Below are 18432 nucleotides of genomic sequence, written 5' to 3' on the forward strand. Positions count from 1 at the left end.
GCGTCAGGGACACCACGGGGACGCGGCGACAGTGATGGAAGGCAACATCCAGGGCAGCGGTTACGGTCCGGAGCGGCGGGGACAGGTGAGTACAACTTCCTATACCAGTGGTCTTCAACCTGCGGACCTCCAGATGTTGCAAAACTACAACTCCCAGCATGCCCAGCATGCTGGGAGTTGTAGTTTTGCAACATCTGGAGGTCCGCAGGTTGAAGACCACTGGTAGAGGAAGTTATACTCACCTGTTCCCGCCGCTATGGACCGTCACCGCTCGTCACCGCTGCCCTGGATGTCGCCGTCCATCGCGGTCGCTACGTCCCCGAGGTGTCCCCGGCATCTTCTCTCTCCCTCGCCGCCATCACGTCGTTACGCAAGCCGCTCCTATTGGATGACGGGACGGCGTGCACAGCGACGTGATGACGACGACGGAGAGCGCCGACGATGCAGGGAATCCCGAAGAGGACGCGCCGGAGCCCGGAGGACAGGTAAGAGACCATGACCGGACTACACGGGGCACCGTAAACGACTATCCGGTGGCAGCTGAAGCAGTCAGCGCTGCCGGATAGCCGTTTACCCGACATACAAAAGCATTGTATGTTGATGCTGCCTCTGAGAGGCCATCGCATGTTGAAATGATCGTATGTCGGGGCCATCGTAGGTCGGGGGGTCACTGTATATATACACATACCGTATACTGTTAGTATAGTTGTGCTCAAAACCAGTTCTCATGTTTAGTTTTGTTTCTCTGTCTCTTCTCATTTTCCAGGAAAGCAATTGATCGAAAAGTATTTTGATTTCCGACTATATCGTCTCTGGAAGACGCGCCAACACTCCAAGCTTCTGGATTACGATGACATCTTATGAGTCTACAACAATGCTGCCATGTTAGGAGTACTTTTTTTGCTTATTTCCAGGGGGGCCGAAAGAGTCTACTGGGATGTCTTCTCCCCCCCCCCCAAACCCCCTCACTATGAAGAGTGGAGGATGGGGAGAATAGGAAACTGAAGAGACTGTAAGGTGCAGAGTCCACCGACGGGTGGTGAATCTTACACGAGGAGCGGAGAATGGCTTGAGGTTTTAGCATGTAGAGAATCGAGGATGAGAAGACGTCTTCATTCTGAGCTTCACCGATTCAGGGCAAACCCTAACCAAGAAACGCCGGGCCCTCTTTTTTTTTCTAGGGCCCCATTCAAAGACTCAAGCTCAGGTTTTTACTAGGACAATAATATTAACACTTTCTTGCACTAGAGAGCAAGGATTCCCATCGAGCCTTCAAAAACCCACAGTGAACTTTTTGTAGCAAAAACCCAGGTGACTTTTATACTTCACCAGAAGGAGACGGCGGAGGTTTGGCCAGACAGCGGGTTGTGTGGCCCCTTGTTCTAGAAGCGCGGCTGCAGAGGAAGTATTATTTACAGATATATCTATATATATAGAACATATATGTATATCTTATGATGGGGGGGGTTTAGGTTTATCAATGTGGGGGAACTTAGAAATTTAAGTGCAATTTCTTTATAACAAGCAAATAGTGTATTTAATTGTCAACCAAGTGCAATGGTCCTTGAGCCGTCTTGCACGGTGTGAGTCGTAGTGACAGCGCGGGACACTTTAGTGCGACATCTTTTTTTTTGTAGACATGTAGATCACCAGCAAACTATATGTGTGTTGTTAACTCACGATAGATCCGCCGATCCGCAAATATACTCAGTGTCCGGTGACATCTTCTAGTTAGCCGCTTCATTTATCTAGATTCCTCGGCTCCGACAAGACGTTCAGTTCGCACTTTGTTGCAATATATTGATAGTATTGTTACGTGAACATAGTAGAAATCTGCAGTAGAAACCTATGTATAGTATACAGAACTGTAATTGATATACATTTAATATATATATATTGACTTTCGGGGGAGACTAGCCATTGTAATGAGCAGCAGGTTCTGAGAGCTCAGGTCCGAGTTGATGCCTTTTGAAACACCTTCAATCACGTAGGTTGTGCGCCCACTGGTGGCCTGATGTGTAATGGCATCCGTAGCTCCATTTGATGCCCCAATTGTCTTTTTGAGTGGGTGACATAACTGATCATTAGATTTATTGCTGCATTTTATATTTGTGTCGATGAAACTGCTTTAGCGCTCTAGACCCCAGGAATTTGCTTGATTTTGGGTCTTGAGTAGACGGAAGTTGCATATCTCTTTATCATATCGGGAAGGGGGAGGGCGATGTCAGCTATTACAAATCTCAAATAAAACTAATGCCAAGTAGTTCATTCTGCATTCTAAAAGTTAAAAAAAATAATATTATTATTATTATTTTTTTTTTATTTGTTTGCTAGATCCATTGTGCTGGTCTGACCCCTTGTAACCCAAGTTGAAATAACTTACTGTAGCCATGTACAATTGTGCAGGGATAACCCTGTGTCCTATATACGGACGCACTATGATGTGTTATTATATTGTAACTTGACTCTGTTATGCCAAATTCTGCACCACACATGTACGTTATTGATGACAAAAGATTGCCGCAAAATGCTGCTGCTGCAGCAAAAATCTGGTCTGATAAAAAGAGGGGGTGCTCGTTTTTCGGGAGAGATTACACTGTATATAGCAATACCACTGTTTCTCCACTGGGGACAGTAATGACTGAAGTTAGAGTCTAAATTTGGCTTAAGGGTTAACCCAGTGTTTCCGAACCAATGTGCCCCCAGCTGCACACTGCTGGGAATTGTAGTTTTGCAACAGCGGTTGGTAGATACTGGGTTAACCATTAAGTCTCTGGAAAGTTTTCAATAACATATTTTTCAAAGAAGTTAAACAACGTAAACAAGTTGATAAAAAAAAAAAAAAAAAAATTATAATCACCAAAAATTCTTAAAAAAACAAACAAAAAAAAAAGTTTATATTTTTCAATTTTATTATCTAAATTATTTTAAAAAAAATCCTGAAAGCTTGCGGTACTCATTTTGGCCACTAGGCCTTACATTAAGTTACGACGTTCTGTTCTGTCTTTGGAAAGTGATCTGTACAGCATAAGGGCGAGTTCACATGGTTGAAAATGTGCGCAATGTCCGCCCAGAAAACACGGGCATACATTTGAATAATCCGGTGGGCGTTAGGACTGTTCGGAAATGCGCCGTCACATAGACGGCAATGCATTTCCAGGCAGAATCCGCAGAAAGAATAGACAAGTCTATTCCTTCTGTGGACGCCGGAATCGGGATTACTATGGCAGGGAACATTGCTGCAGCAGAACATTCCGCCATGTGACCGTAGCCTTACACTGATGCCAGTAGACAGAGAAGACAATAGGAGCTCGGCCTCCTCCTCCCTGAAGAATGAGCTTTGCACAGGTCACAGAGCATGCCTACAAATATCCCTGCTTTAAAAGAATGGGGTATTTACGTGGTAGCTGATTTATCACATGTGACAATTTAAAATTTGCAGCATGTTTTTTTTTTTTTGCACAATTTCACTGAAGCCCAGAATGCACTTTGCAGCATACTTAAAGGGGTTATCCAGGAAAAAAACTTTTTTATATATCAATATCAACTGGCTCCAGAAAGTTAAACAGATTTGTAAATTACTTCTATTTAAAAATCTTAATCCTTTCAGTACTTATGAGCTTCTGAAGTTAAGGTTGTTCTTTTCTGTCTAACTGCTCTCTGATGACACCTGTCTCGGGAACCGCCCAGTTTAGAAGCAAATCCCCATAGCAAACCTCTTCTAAACTGGGCGGTTCCCGAGACAGGTGTCATCAGAGAGCACTTAGACAGAAAAGAACAACCTTAACTTCAGAAGCTCATAAGTACTGAAAGGATTAAGATTTTTTAATAGAAGTAATTTACAAATCTGTTTAACTTTCTGGAGCCAGTTGAGATATATATATATATATATATATATATATATATATATATATATATAAGGTTTTGCCTGGAATACCACTTTAAATGTATCTGCTGCTATTGACAAAAGCCGCAGTTCTGGGTCTGCTTCAATGCTGGTGAAACCCGTCAGAGCTCATTGATTTACTTGATGTTTTCTTCCCCATTACTGCAGGGAATCCATAAATCATTAAAGGGCAATTTACTTTTGTACATGTTAATCCGGTATAACAGTGTTTAATTAGGTTTGTGTAATTGCCCATAGACCAGTCTTTCCCAACCAGTGGGCCTCCAGCTGTTGCAAAACTACAACTTCCAGCATGCCCGGACAGCCGAAGGCTGTCCGGGCATGCTGGGAGTTGTAGTTTTGCAAAAGCTGGAAGCACACTGGTTGGGAAACACTGGTCTATGGGCTTCTAATCTCTCTCATGAATCCCTTCTCTTACTATTGGGCATTATTGATATATATTTATATTTATTTCTAAGGTACATTATATAGGATTCATAATCATTATATAGCATAATATCATCATAAACTCGTACACCAAATTTCTTTGTATTAAGGGACTTGTCTTCCCATAAGTACCAGATATTGTTACGATAGGAGTGAATTGCTGAATGTGCAGTATAGACATACAATGTGTGTATTATAGATTTACGCATATATAACAGATTTATTCTGGAGTTATGAAGCAATGAACACTTAGAGCAAAGTAAAGAATCCTGTTCTCTAATAATTATTTTTTTATAGGAATATATAAAATAAATAATCAAAGGAATTATTACTGTACAGTGAGAGAATGTCTAATGGTGTATACACTTGCTGGTTACTGAGCAAACTAATAGAATTATAGAATTCCTTCAATTTAATATATAATACGTGATGCCAGTGCTGACTGTTAGGAGAGAAAACTGATCTATAATGTAAATATAAAGCAATGGGGGGGGGGGGGGGGGGGTGACCTATATATTGCACAACAGAGACTAAAGCTGAGGTTCACCTTTGTGTATTGTTATACATACATAGTATTTACAAGACTGATCCTGAGTTATATCCTGTATTATACTGCAAAGCTGTACTCACTATTCTGCTGGTGGGGTCACTGTGTACATTACATTACATTACTTATCCTGTACTGATCCTGAGTTATATCCTGTATTATACTGCAAAGCTGTACTCACTATTCTGCTGGTGAGGTCACTGTGTACATTACATTACATTACTTATCCTGTACTGATCCTGAGTTATATCCTGTATTATACTCCAGAGCTGTACTCACTATTCTGCTGGTGAGGTCACTGTGTACATACATTACATTACTTATCCTGCACTGATCCTGAGTTATATCTTGTATTATACTCCAGAGCTGTACTCACTATTCTGCTGGTGGAGTCACTGTGTACATACATTACATTACTTATCCTGTACTGATCCTGAGTTATATCCTGTATTATACTCCAGAGCTGTACTCACTATTCTGCTGGTGAGGTCACTGTGTACATACATTACATTACTTATCCTGCACTGATCCTGAGTTATATCCTGTATTATACTCCAGAGCTGTACTCACTATTCTGCTGGTGGAGTCACTGTGTACATACATTACATTACTTATCCTGTACTGATCCTGAGTTATATCCTGTATTATACTCCAGAGCTGCACTCACTATTCTGCTGGTGAGGTCACTGTGTACATACATTACATTACTTATCCTGTACTGATCCTGAGTTATATCCTGTATTATACACCAGAGCTGTACTCACTATTCTGTTGGTAAGGTCACTGTGTACATTACATTACATTACTTATCCTGTACTGATCCTGAGTTATATCCTGTATTATACTCCAGACCTGTACTCACTATTCTGCTGGTGAGATCACTGTGTACATACATTACATTACTTATCCTGTACTGATCCTGAGTTATATCCTGTATTATACTCCAGAGCTGTACTCACTATTCTGCTGGTGAGGTCACTGTGTACATTACATTACTTATCCTGTACTGATCCTGAGTTATATCCTGTATTATACCCCAGAGCTGCACTCACTATTCTGCTGGTGGGGTCACTGTGTATATACATTACATTACTTATCCTGTACTGATCCTGAGTTATATTCTGTATTATACTCCAGAGCTGTACTCACTATTCTGCTGGTGGGGTCACTGTGTACACAGACTTCATTATTAATCCAGGTTATAGTCTGCATTATACCTCAGAGCTGTATTCAGATTTCCCCTGGGAGGTTAACCATTTCTTGACAGATGCATCTATTTCTCCGTAACGCATCATAATAGCTTTTCCTATGATAATTTAATACAGTTTAGTGTCTTGTGTGAAGGCAAAACTTTTCAGAATGCAAAATCACTAGAGCAGGGGGTCTCTGCAGACACTGAACAAGCAGGCATGCTGGGAGTTGTAGTGGATATAGAAATAACACTCTGGATCAGACTATATATATTTCACATGATGTAACATAGGATCAGTACAAGAAGTGTAAAGCAAAGAACCCGCGAATAATCCTTTCATATCTATATATAAAGCAGTGCTTTCCAAACAGTGCATCTCCAGCTGTTGCAAAACTACAACTCCCAGCATGCCCGGACAGCCAACGGCTGTCCGGGCATGCTGGAAGTTGTAGTTTAGCAACAGCTGGAGGCACACTGTTTGGATAACACTGATTTAAAGTGTAAAATGTTGTAGCACAGTGAAGCGGCTCTCTGTATAGTGTATGTAAAATATTAAAAGGTCTTGTTACCGATTCTTAAATTATTAACTGAAAAAAAATAGTAACAGAGTTTCTCAACTTTTGCCATGTTAACAAGGGGGGGAGCTAATCTAAACCAAATCCTTATTCCTCATCAGTAAAAAAAAAAAAATATATATATATGTTTTTTTTTTTTTGCAGTTTGCAGTTTGCAATCATATGAATTGTATAAATAAGAATAAAAATAAATAAATTATAAACAATGTTGAAGATAATAGATCTGTAACGTAGAAGAAATTAAATTACATTTTTGCTGGTTATTCAGTGAATCTTTTAGGACGTGTTTATATACGTCCATAGGTGCCATTTTTTTGTGTTTTTTATGTTTTCAGGGCTAGGAGGCTAGCCTGATAAATTATGGGTTCAGTTAAAGGGACACTGCCAGATACAACTTTTTATATGTTGGCAAAACATTAACCTTTCTAATATACTTAATAAGAAAATGTTATTTCCTTTTCATAGAAATCGTGGCTTATAAAAAAAATAAAAAAAATAAACACACACACCACCACTAGGGGTCCCCATACCATCCAGGACATAATCCCCTTGTTACGCCGAGCGCTCCGGGTCCCCGTTCCTCCCCGGAGCGCTCGCCTCATCCTCGTTGCTGCAGCGCCCCGGTCAGATCCACTGACCGGGTGCGCTGCGGTCCCGCCTCCAGCCGGGATGCGATTCGCGATGTGGGTGGCGCCCGCTCGCGATGCGCACCCCGGTCCCCGTACCTGACTCGCTCTCCGTCGGTCCTGTCCCGGCGCGCGCGGCCCCGCTCCCTAGGGCGCGCGCGCGCCGGGTCTCTGCGATTTAAAAGGGCCAGTGCACCTATGATGGTGCCTGGCCCAATCTTCCAATTAGCTTAATTAGTTTCCACCTGTGCACTTCCCTATATCACCTCACTTCCCCTGCACTCCCTTGCCGGATCTTGTTGCACTTGTGCCTAGTGAAAGCGTTCCCTTGTTTGTTCCCAGCCCGTGTTCCTGACCTCCTGCCGTTGCCCCTGACTACGATCCTTGCCGCCTGCCCCCGACCTTCTGCTACGTCCGACCTTGCTTCTGCCTACTCCCTTGTACCTCGCCTATCTTCAGCAGTCAGAGAGGTGAGCCGTTGCTAGTGGATACGACCTGGTCACTACCGCCGCAGCAAGACCATCCCGCTTTGCGGCGGGCTCTGGTGAAAACCTGTAGTGGCTTAGAACCGGTCCACTAGCGCGGTCCTCGCCATTCCTCTCTGGCACAGAGGATCCACCTCCTGCCAGCCGGCATCGTGACACCCCTCTGACTGCAGCATCATCTTTGTCCTAGCTGAAGCACTGGCATGGACAAAGTCCAGGAAGTGAGGGTGGGACTAGCATTCCTCTGTGCTCACTCCTCTCCTATCAGACTGCCGCTTGCAAGCAGAGAGGAGGGGCTTACAGAGCAGCCTGCAGTGATTGGATCTATATCCAATCATAGAGACCCAGCACAGCACAGCAGACTCAGGTAAGGATGATGAGTCATGCAGAAGTGAGGACACGCCCCCCCCCCTCCAAACCACATGAGGACAAACCAAGTGAGCAACAGATAGAAGGTATTTGTGAGGGAAATATAGGTGCTAGACACATAAAAATATATATGTACATAATCAGGATTAGGTACAGAGTAACATGTGGGACTGGCTGGGACTTGCGGCTAAAATACATTAACAAAAATGCCCTCCTATTATAGTTAAAATAATTAACTACATAATTAATTAAATAAATCATAATTAAAAAGGTTGAGAAACTCTGTATCCATATACAAAAATAATTCATATTTGGGTTAGACATATTCCATTGTTACTCGTCCATATGTTGTCATTGTACCTACATATCAGCAGCATCCTACAGGACAGTGTATTCCTCTAGGTCTTCAGTGTCCAACCTGCCGCACTCCAGCTGTTGCAAAACTACAACTCCCAGCATTCCCGGACAGCCGTTGGCTGTCTGGGCATGCTGGGAGTTGTAGTTTTGCAACAGCTGGAGTGCGGCAGGTTGGACACCTAGGCCCTTGGTGCAGAATAAGGCCCAGATTACAAAAGTGATCACCCCCATAAATTCATATAATCTCTGATTGACCCAAGGAGGACGGTGGGTGACCCTACTACTAGGAATGGCAGCTCACACGCAGCTCGGCGGCGCCCCCATCCTGTATAATCAATCACTTCTCTCTTGTCAGTGGTCACTCCCCGTCATGGGGCACATACATGATAATCCTTTTGATATAGTAAGTCGCTGTATGACCACAACTCTGTAGGTTTATAATGTAACAGGCTCAGATTTTCTGTAGGGAGTGAAAAGCCTTTTAAAAATAAAAATTGTATTTTTTATCCTTTACAAAAGTGCAAAATAGCCATGTGACTTTTTTTTTTTCTGGACGGCAGTGATGATCTGTATTCCCACTGTCATTTTACTAATAAAAAAATGGAAGTTTTCTGAATTTCTGTCTCATTTATTTCTGTGTTCACCAACTTTAATAGTTGAAATGTATATACTATGTATCCTGATCCCATAGAGATAGCAGCAGTATACAGACAGAGCTGGAGGGGAGGTGTATAACTACTATGTATCCTGATCCCATAGAGATAGCAGCAGTATACAGATAGAGCTGGAGGGGAGGTGTATAACTACTATATATCCTGATCCCATAGAGATAGCAGCAGTATACAGATAGAGCTGGAGAGGAGGTGTATAACTACTATATATCCTGATCCCATAGAGATAGCAGCAGTATACAGATAGAGCTGGAGAGGAGGTGTATAACTACTATATATCCTGATCCCATAGAGATAGCAGCAGTATACTCATAGAGCTGGAGGGGAGGTGTATAACTACTATTTATCCTGATCCCATAGAGATATCAGCAGTATACAGATAGAGCTGGAGGGGAGGTGTATAACTACTATATATACTGATACCATAGAGATAGAAGCAGCAGTATGTAGACAGAGCTGGAGGGGAGGTGTATAACTACTATATATTCTGATTCCATAGAGATAGCAGCAGTATACAGATAGAGCTTGAGGGATGGGTATAACTACAATAAATCTGGATCTCATAGAGATAGCAGTATACAGATAGAGCTGGAGGGGAGGAGTACAACTGCTACATATACCATAGAGATAGCAGCAGCAGTATACAGATAGAGCTGAAGGGGAGGGATCTGTGAGCTAGTAAGTGGGGATCTGGTAGGAGATGATGTCATCCTGTACTTCACAGGAAGTTAGAACCCAGGATTGACATCCTGTTCTGACACATTAAGCATTGGAAGGTTGTAAAGTGAGACTGATGATCACATGACCCAGTTACAGTAATAAACCGCATGAATGCAGCTGTGCTGGAATGAAACAGATGGCGCTGTATCACTAGTGATCGTGAGAATTGAGGATGCATAATATAGGCAAACAAACAAACCCTGGAGTGCTACTTTAAAGATCACTGCTTGATGTTACAATCCACCTTCACAAACACACTGTACTTTTACACAGCTGCAGGTTGTCACAATGTATCAATCTACATGTCAGCAATTCAGAGGCACAGGACAGAGAGAATTGGGCCATTGCTGGTTTAAGGGGATTTCCAAGGCTGCTCTGAATACCCCCGGGTCAGGACGGATATTAACCCCATGACTGCTGGCATGTATATGTCAATTCACTGACAACTAATAGAAATCTTTAGTACTTTAGAACGTTTCCAGCCTTGTTATCATGTAATGCATGAGCTTAAGGTAAAACCTCTGAAACTTCATGACACTTATGAATTTGTAGAAGGTTCCAGCTTCTGCCCCCACCGATCCAGCACATACATCCCCCCAAAAACATAAATAATTCACATTGACCTTCACTTGGCCACATACTGATCTACAGGTCAATGCACATCTTGTCTGTCGTAGATGTTGGGTCGTACTGTGTCGCACTTATCCCCTGTGGTCTTAATAGTACAACCACCAGAGGCCTAGCAATGCCATTATTAACCAGATATAGAGGCAGTGAAGTGCAGACCACCACAGGCTAAACAGATGCACAATAAGATAAGGATTTTATGCAAAACTCTTGGACACAAATAACACAAAGTTAATAGATTTACCCTTGGTGAACCTGGATGCATATGTTGCACAAGTGCTTAAAGGGGTATCCCAGGAAAAAAAACTTTTTTTATATATCAACTGGCTCCAGAAAGTTAAACAGATTTGTAAATTACTTCTATTAAAAAATCTTAATCCTTTCAATAATTATCAGCTGCTGAAGTTGAGTTGTTTTCCGTCTGGCAACAGTGCTCTCTGCTGACATCTCTGCTCGTCTCGGGAACTGCACAGAGTAGAAGAGGTTTGCTATGGGGATTTGCTTCTAAACTGGGCGGTTCCCGAGACACGTGTCATCAGAGAGCACTTAGACAGAAAAGAACAACTCAACTTCAGCAGCTCTTAAGTACTGAAAGGATTACGATTTTTTTAATAGAAGTAATTTACAAATAGGTTTAACTTTCTGGAGCCAGTTGATTTTATATATAAAGGTTTTTTTCCTGGATAAACCGATTAAAGGGGTACTCTGGCCCTAAGACATCTTCTCCCCTATCCGTGAAGTCACAAAGTATCGTGACGCCACGACTACGCCCCCGTGTGACGTCACCCCCCGCTGTGCAAGTCTATGGGAGGGGGCTTGACGCCCCCTCCCATAGACTTGCACAGCGGGGGGTGACACAAGGGGGTGGAGTTGTGATATCACGATACTCCGGCCCCATGGTCGGCACCCGGCAGTTTGTGAGCTGGCAGCGCGGCGTGCAGCTCAAAGAGGTAGGTGCCAAATGCAAGATTGCGAGGGTCCCCAGCGGTGGGACCCCCGTGGTCAGACATCTTATCCCCTATCCTTTGGATAGGGGATAAGATGTCTTAGGGCCAAAGTACCCCTTTAAAGAGTGTGTAGTACAAGATAGGCTATTATTAAAAGGGTATTCCACACTAGACATCTTATCCCCTATCCAAAGGAAAGGGCACTGCTCCAGTCTTGGTAACACTGGGTTTCCGAGACTGGAGACGTGAGGTCATGTCACGCTGCCTCCATTCATGTCTATAGGAGGGGGTGTGATGGGACCCCGCAATCAGACACCTTATCCCCCTACCCTTTGGATAGGGGATAAGATATCTAGGGGTGGAATATCCTTTCAAATAATAATACAGAGGGTCTTGTGTATACCTTGTGCTTACCTGTTTTAGCTGATGTGGCAGAAATGGATTTTCAGCCATACTTATCCCTATTCCATCACAGAAATAATTTGCTCATGTTGCCTACTTTTCCCATAAATCCTCTTTGCAGAGAGGGGATGTGGAGTCTAATCACTGCAGTTCACCTGATGAGACCAGTCTAATCACCTCGCTAGACTCCAGCAACCAGAAGCCTAAACTGCTGAGACTCAGGGATGGTGTCTGTTCAAATGATGTGCAGTTTTGATGAGTTTTCTATTTAAAGTGCATTTTCAGAGGAAAATTGATAGTCAAAATAAATAAAAAAATTGTGAAAATTGAAAGCCTTTAGGCTGTGCATTTTTACTGCCGTTTTGACATGCTTTTGCTGTTATTTTCCCAAATCTCTGCACAAATGACACAATTTTAATAAATAGCACCATTTTGCCCAGAGAAAATCACAGCAAAAACCTTACAACCATGCAATGTGTGATCTAAACTAAATATCCCAATCCCATGGAGATAGAAGCAGTATACAGATAGAGCTGAAGGAAGGGTGTATAACTACTATGTATCCTGATCCCATGGAGATAGCAGCAGTATACAGATAGAGCTGAAGGAAAGGTGTATAACTACTATATATCCTGATCCCATAGAGATAGCAGCAGTATACAGATAGAGCTGAAGGAAAGGTGTATAACTACTATATATCCTGATACCATAGAGATAGCAGCAGTATAAAGATAGAGCTGGAGGGGAGGTGTATAACTACTATATATCCTGATCCCATAGAGATAGCAGCAGTATACAGATAGAGCTGAAGGAAGGGTGTATAATTACTATATATCCTGATCCCATGGAGATAGAAGCAGTATACAGATAGAGCTGAAGGAAAGGTGTATAACTACTATATATCCTGATACCATAGAGATAGCAGCAGTATAAAGATAGAGCTGGAGGGGAGGTGTATAACTACTATATATCCTGATCCCATAGAGATAGCAGCAGTATACAGATAGAGCTGAAGGAAAGGTGTATCCTGATCCTTTATCCTGCAACATATAAACTTAAACTGTGATCTAAACACGGAGGCAGATGGCACCATGTAAGGTCAAGGACATTTCCTTCTTGATATTAGATCAAAGCATCACAGGAACAGAGCAGAGACACTTGGCTGATGATCTTCTGACCTGTAAGGTCTGGGCTATAGGAACAGAACACATCAGGAGCTCCTCAGCCTCCTGCCTTTGCTCTGTTCCTGATCCGCTGTGATGCTCTGATTTGAAATCAAGGAAGAAAAGTCGTCGACCTTACATGGCGCCCATCTGCCTTGTGTTTTGGCTCACAGTTTGTGAAGTTGATGGCGACTATATAATTCTCTGCACCAGCGCAGGTTACAATATTGCGCACTCTCAGGCTTTCCTTTCAGCAAAAAATGTTGCACAAACTCTCACTTTGCTCTTTTTTTTTATTTTTTGCATTAAAAACCGGGCTTGTGCAAACTTTGGTGCAATTTGGCTATTCTGCAATGGTGCAGGGGATTTTAAATTCCCCTGACACTAAAGGGGGGAATTTATCATTAGAACAGATTTTTGGGCAACACGAATCCTGTTGTGCATGTGAGTAATTTTCCAAGATGCTGCGCAAAATGTGTTATGTTGCGTACGTCAATACATAAATTTGCGCCAATGAGAGAAAGCCCCTAACCGCAGAGCGTATATGGATTATCACCACACAGCATTTATGGATTATCACCGCAGAGAGTATATGGATTATCACCGCAGAGCGTATATGGTTTATCACCTCAGAGAGTATATGGCTTATCACCGCAGAGCGTATATGGATTATCAGCGCAGGGCATATATGATGTATCACTGCAGAGCGTATATGGCTTATCACCGCAGAACGTATATGGATTATCACCACAGAGCATATATGGCTTATCACCGCAGGGCGTATATGGATTATCACCGCAGAGCATATATGGCTTATCACCGCAGGGCGTATATGGATTATCACCACAGAGCATATATGGCTTATCACCGCAGGGCGTATATGGATTATCAGCGCAGGGCATATATGATGTATCACTGCAGAGCGTATATGGCTTATCACCGCAGAACGTATATGGATTATCACCACAGAGCATATATGGCTTATCACCGCAGGGCGTATATGGATTATCACCGCAGAGCGTATATGGATTATCAGCGCAGGGCATATATGATGTATCACTGCAGAGCGTATATGGCTTATCACCGCAGAACGTATATGGCTTATCACCGCAGAGAGTATATGGCTTATCACCGCAGAGCGTATATGGCTTATCACCGCAGAGCGTATATGATGTATCACTGCAGAGCGTATATGGATTATCACTGCAGAACGTATATGGCTTATCACTGCAGAGCGTATATGGCTTATCACCGCAGAGCGTATATGGATTATCACCGCAGAGTGTATATGGCTGATCACCGCAGAGCGTATATGGATTATCAGCGCAGGGCGTATATGATGTATCACTGCAGAGCGTATATGGCTTATCAACGCACATCGTATATGGCTTATCACTGCAGAGCGTATATGGATTATCAGCGCAGGGCGTATATGATGAATCACTGCAGAGCGTATATGGATTATCAACGCACATTGTATATGGCTTATCACTGCAGAGCGTATATGCATTATCAGCGCAGAGCGTATATGATGTATCACTGCAGAGCGTAGATGGCTTATCAACACACAGCGTATATGGATTATCACTGCAGAGCGTATATGGCTTATCACCGCACAGTGTATATATGGCTTACCACCGCAGAGCGTATATGGCTTATCACCGCAGAACGTATATAGCTTATCACCGCACAGTGTATATGGATTATCACCGCACAGCGTACATACATTATCACTGCAGAGCGTATATGCATTATCACCGCAGAGCATATATGGCTTATCACCGCAGAGCGTATATGGCTTATCACCGCAAAGCGTATATGGCTTATCACCGCAGAGCGTATATGGATTATCACCGCAGAGTGTATATGCATTATCACCGCAGAGCGTATATGGCTTATCACCGCAGAGCATATATGGCTTATCACCGCAGAGCGTATATGCATTATCACCGCAGAGCGTACATGCATTATCACTGCAGAGCATATACGGTTTATCACCGCAGAGCGTACATGCATTATCACTGCAGAGCGTATATGGCTTATCACCGCAGAGCGTACATGCATTATCACCGCAGAGCGTATATGGCTTATCACTGCAGAGCGTATATGGTTTATCACCGCAGAGCGTATATGACTTATCACCGCAGAGCGTACATGCATTATCACTGCAGAGCGTATATGGTTTATCACCGCACAGCGTATATGGCTTATCACCACAGAGCATATATGGCTTATCACCACAGAGCGTATATGGATTATCACCACAGAGCGTATATGGATTATCACCACAGAGCGTATATGGATTATCACCACAGAGCGTATATGGATTATCACCGCAGAGCGTATATCATGGTTTAACACTGCAGAGCGTATATGGATTATCACCGCAGAGCGTATATGGTTTAGCACCACAGAGCGTATATATGGATTATCACCGCAGAGCGTATATGGTTTAGCACCACAGAGCGTATATATGGATTATCACCGCAGAGCGTATATGGTTAGGCACCACAGAGCGTATATATGGATTATCACCGCAGAGCGTATATGGATTATCACCGCAGAGCGTATATATGGATTATCACCATGTTAATCCAAAGAACAACAGAAGTAGTCAAATCTGCGCAATGAAATGTCACCTTCCTAAATCAATCATAAGATCAATAACTTTGATTGATGGAATCATCAGATTCTTTTCACTATCAGGTATAACACAAATATGAACGACCTGCCGCCATCTTACCTCGTAGCGGCACGGGGTGACCTCTGCGCCAGGCGAATATCATAGCGATGGAAGGAAGTTAATTATAGATCCACAAGCTGAAAGACACAATCGTAATACAATCAGGGCGGACACCAAGTTGTGACGGAATAGATAATGTAATATCAATGCGGTAAATCCGGCGCGACTGAGGACGCTGCGAATAGAGGGAAATAGGATCCATAGACAAATAGATTATAGAGTAAATTCATTTATCTTTCCTCTATAAGTTTATACACAGATATGAATATATTACGTCTTAATAGATTTTGTAAGCAGAAACGTCAGACATTCTGGCATCAGGCCGCGCCGATTTTACAGAAATGAGAAGCGCCAACATAGGCGCCGCTTATCTCTTCTGGAACAAGTGATCTGAGTTTTTCCTTCTATGCCAGTGTCAGGAAGGGAAGTTTAGAAGAACTTATTCTATTTCTGAAGCAGTCTATTCCAAACAGTGTGTCTCCAGCTGTTGCAAAACTACGACTCCCAGTATGCACGGACAGGGGGATGTTGACTAGACCCAACATGAATGGAGGGGGGCGTGGTGTGACGTCTCATCACAGAATGCAGGTGCTGCACAGAGATCACGGTGGGGCCCAGCGGCGGGACCCCCGCAATCAGACATCTTATTTTCCATCCTTTGGATAGGGGATAAGATGTCTATGGACGGAGTACCCCTTTAAGGCTATGTTCACACAGCAGAATTTCCCATAGACTTCAACAGGCTTCTGAAGCCAAATTCCACAAAAATTTAAGATATGACTCATATTTTTGGGGACTGCTCAATTTGAGTTGCGAAAGTTTGAATCACCCCCCTTTTCCCATAAAAAAAAAAACAAAAAAAAAACCTGTGTAAATAAAAATAATATAAACATATGGTATCGCCACGTGCGTAAATATCCGAACTATAAAAATATATCAGTAATTAAACCGCTCGGTTAATGGCGTACATGTAAAAAAAATAATAATTCAAAAGTCCAAAATAGCGTATTTTTGGTTACTTTTCATACCATAAAAATGTTTTAAAGCGATCAGATAGTCTGATCAAAACTAAAACGGTATCGATAAAACTTAAGATCACGCCGCAAAAAATTAGCCCTAATACATCCCTGTATGTGGAAAAATAAAGTTACAGGGGTCAGAAGATTCCGTTTTTAAACGTATTAATTTTCCTGCATGTAGTTATGATTTTTTCCACAAGTAAAACAAAATCAAACCTACATAAGTAGGGGATCATTTTAATCGTATGGACCTACAGAATAAAGAGAAGGTGTCACTCTTACTGAAAAATAGACTGCGTAAAAACGAAAGTCCCCAAAAGTTAAAAAATTGCGTTTTTTTTTCTTCAGTTTTGTCGCACAATGATTATTATTTTTTTTTTGCTTTGACCGTAGATTTTTAGGAAAAATTACTGATGTCATTACAAAGTAGAATTGGTGGCGCAAAAAAAAAAAAAAGGCATCATATGAGTCTGTAGGTGCAAAATTGAAAGGGTTATGTTTTTGAAAAGGTGAGGAGGAAAAAACGAAAGTGCAAAAACAGAAAAACCCTGAGTCCTTAAAGGGGTACTCCACTGGCCAGCGTTCGGAAGTAAATGTTCCGAATGCTGTTTTTGAGCTGTGGGGTCGGCCACGCCCATTGTGACATCATGACCATGCCCCCTCAATGCAAGTCTATGGGGGGGGGCGTGGCTACGCCACGCCCCCTCACATTGGCTTGCATTGAGGGGTGTGGTCTTGACATCACAAGGGACGTGGCCGACCCACGGCGTTTGGAACACTTTCGAACGCTGGTCAGTGGAGTACCCCTTTAAAAGGGGTACTCCAGTGAAAACCTTTTTTCTTTTAAATCAACTGGTGCCAGAAAGTTAAACAGATTTGTAAATGACTTCTATTAAAAAATCTTAATCCTTCCTGTACTTATTAGCTGCTGAATACTACAGAGGAAATTCTTTTCTTTTTGGAATTCTCTCTGATGACATCACGAGCACAGTGCTCTTTGCTGACGTCATTATAATAATAATAATAACTCTTTATTTACTGTTGTCCTTAGTGGGATTTGAACCCAAGGCCCCAGCACTGCGCCACCATGCTGCCCTTAGCATACATCTGCTATGCATGGTTGCTAAAATGGACAGAGATGTCAGCAGAGAGCACTGTGTTCGTGATGTCATCAGTGTTCCAAAAAGAAAGGAATTTCCTCTGTAGCATTCAGCAGCTAATAAGTACTGGAAGGATTAAGATTTTTTAATAGAAGTAATTTACAAATATGTTTAACTTTCTGGCACCAGTTGATTTAAAAGAAAAAAGGTTTTCAAAGGAGTACCCCTTTAAGGGGTTAAGGTACCATTCACACAGGCTGGCTACCCCGAGGTCAATGTAATCTGCTGCGGAGAATCTGCATTGGGAAACCCGCCGTGTGAACGTACCCTTAGTATCATGAAAAGTAATTTGTATAAATGGCGCTGACAAAAAAACACCCCAAAATACACCATACCCCAAGATGTTAGCTTGGAGTCAATAGGGAAATATGAAATGTCAGACCACGTGGCATTATTATTATTATTGTCGTTTTTTAAGGCTCAGTCCAAAAATGGCAGCACACTTTGGGGATAATTTCCAAGAAATCCGGGTGTTTTCCCTGTCATAGACTTCTAT

General features: G+C 42.5%; 1 protein-coding gene across 4 annotated transcripts in view; it reads left to right on the plus strand.

Annotated features, from left to right (window-relative positions):
- NSMF (NMDA receptor synaptonuclear signaling and neuronal migration factor) overlaps nt 1-3607 on the plus strand; it is a 55718-nt gene extending 52111 nt beyond the window's left edge. For all 4 annotated transcript variants that reach the window (XM_056540347.1, XM_056540344.1, XM_056540346.1 and 1 more), the window contains one exon: nt 767-3607. In XM_056540347.1, coding sequence (XP_056396322.1) covers nt 767-864 — 98 coding nt within the window. In that variant the 3' untranslated portion in view covers nt 865-3607. The remainder of the gene's footprint in view (nt 1-766) is intronic.
- The last annotated feature ends 14825 nt before the right edge of the window (nt 3608-18432 follow it).

This window comes from Hyla sarda, chromosome 9 (assembly GCF_029499605.1).
Source record: "Hyla sarda isolate aHylSar1 chromosome 9, aHylSar1.hap1, whole genome shotgun sequence".
Taxonomy (NCBI): domain Eukaryota; kingdom Metazoa; phylum Chordata; class Amphibia; order Anura; family Hylidae; genus Hyla; species Hyla sarda.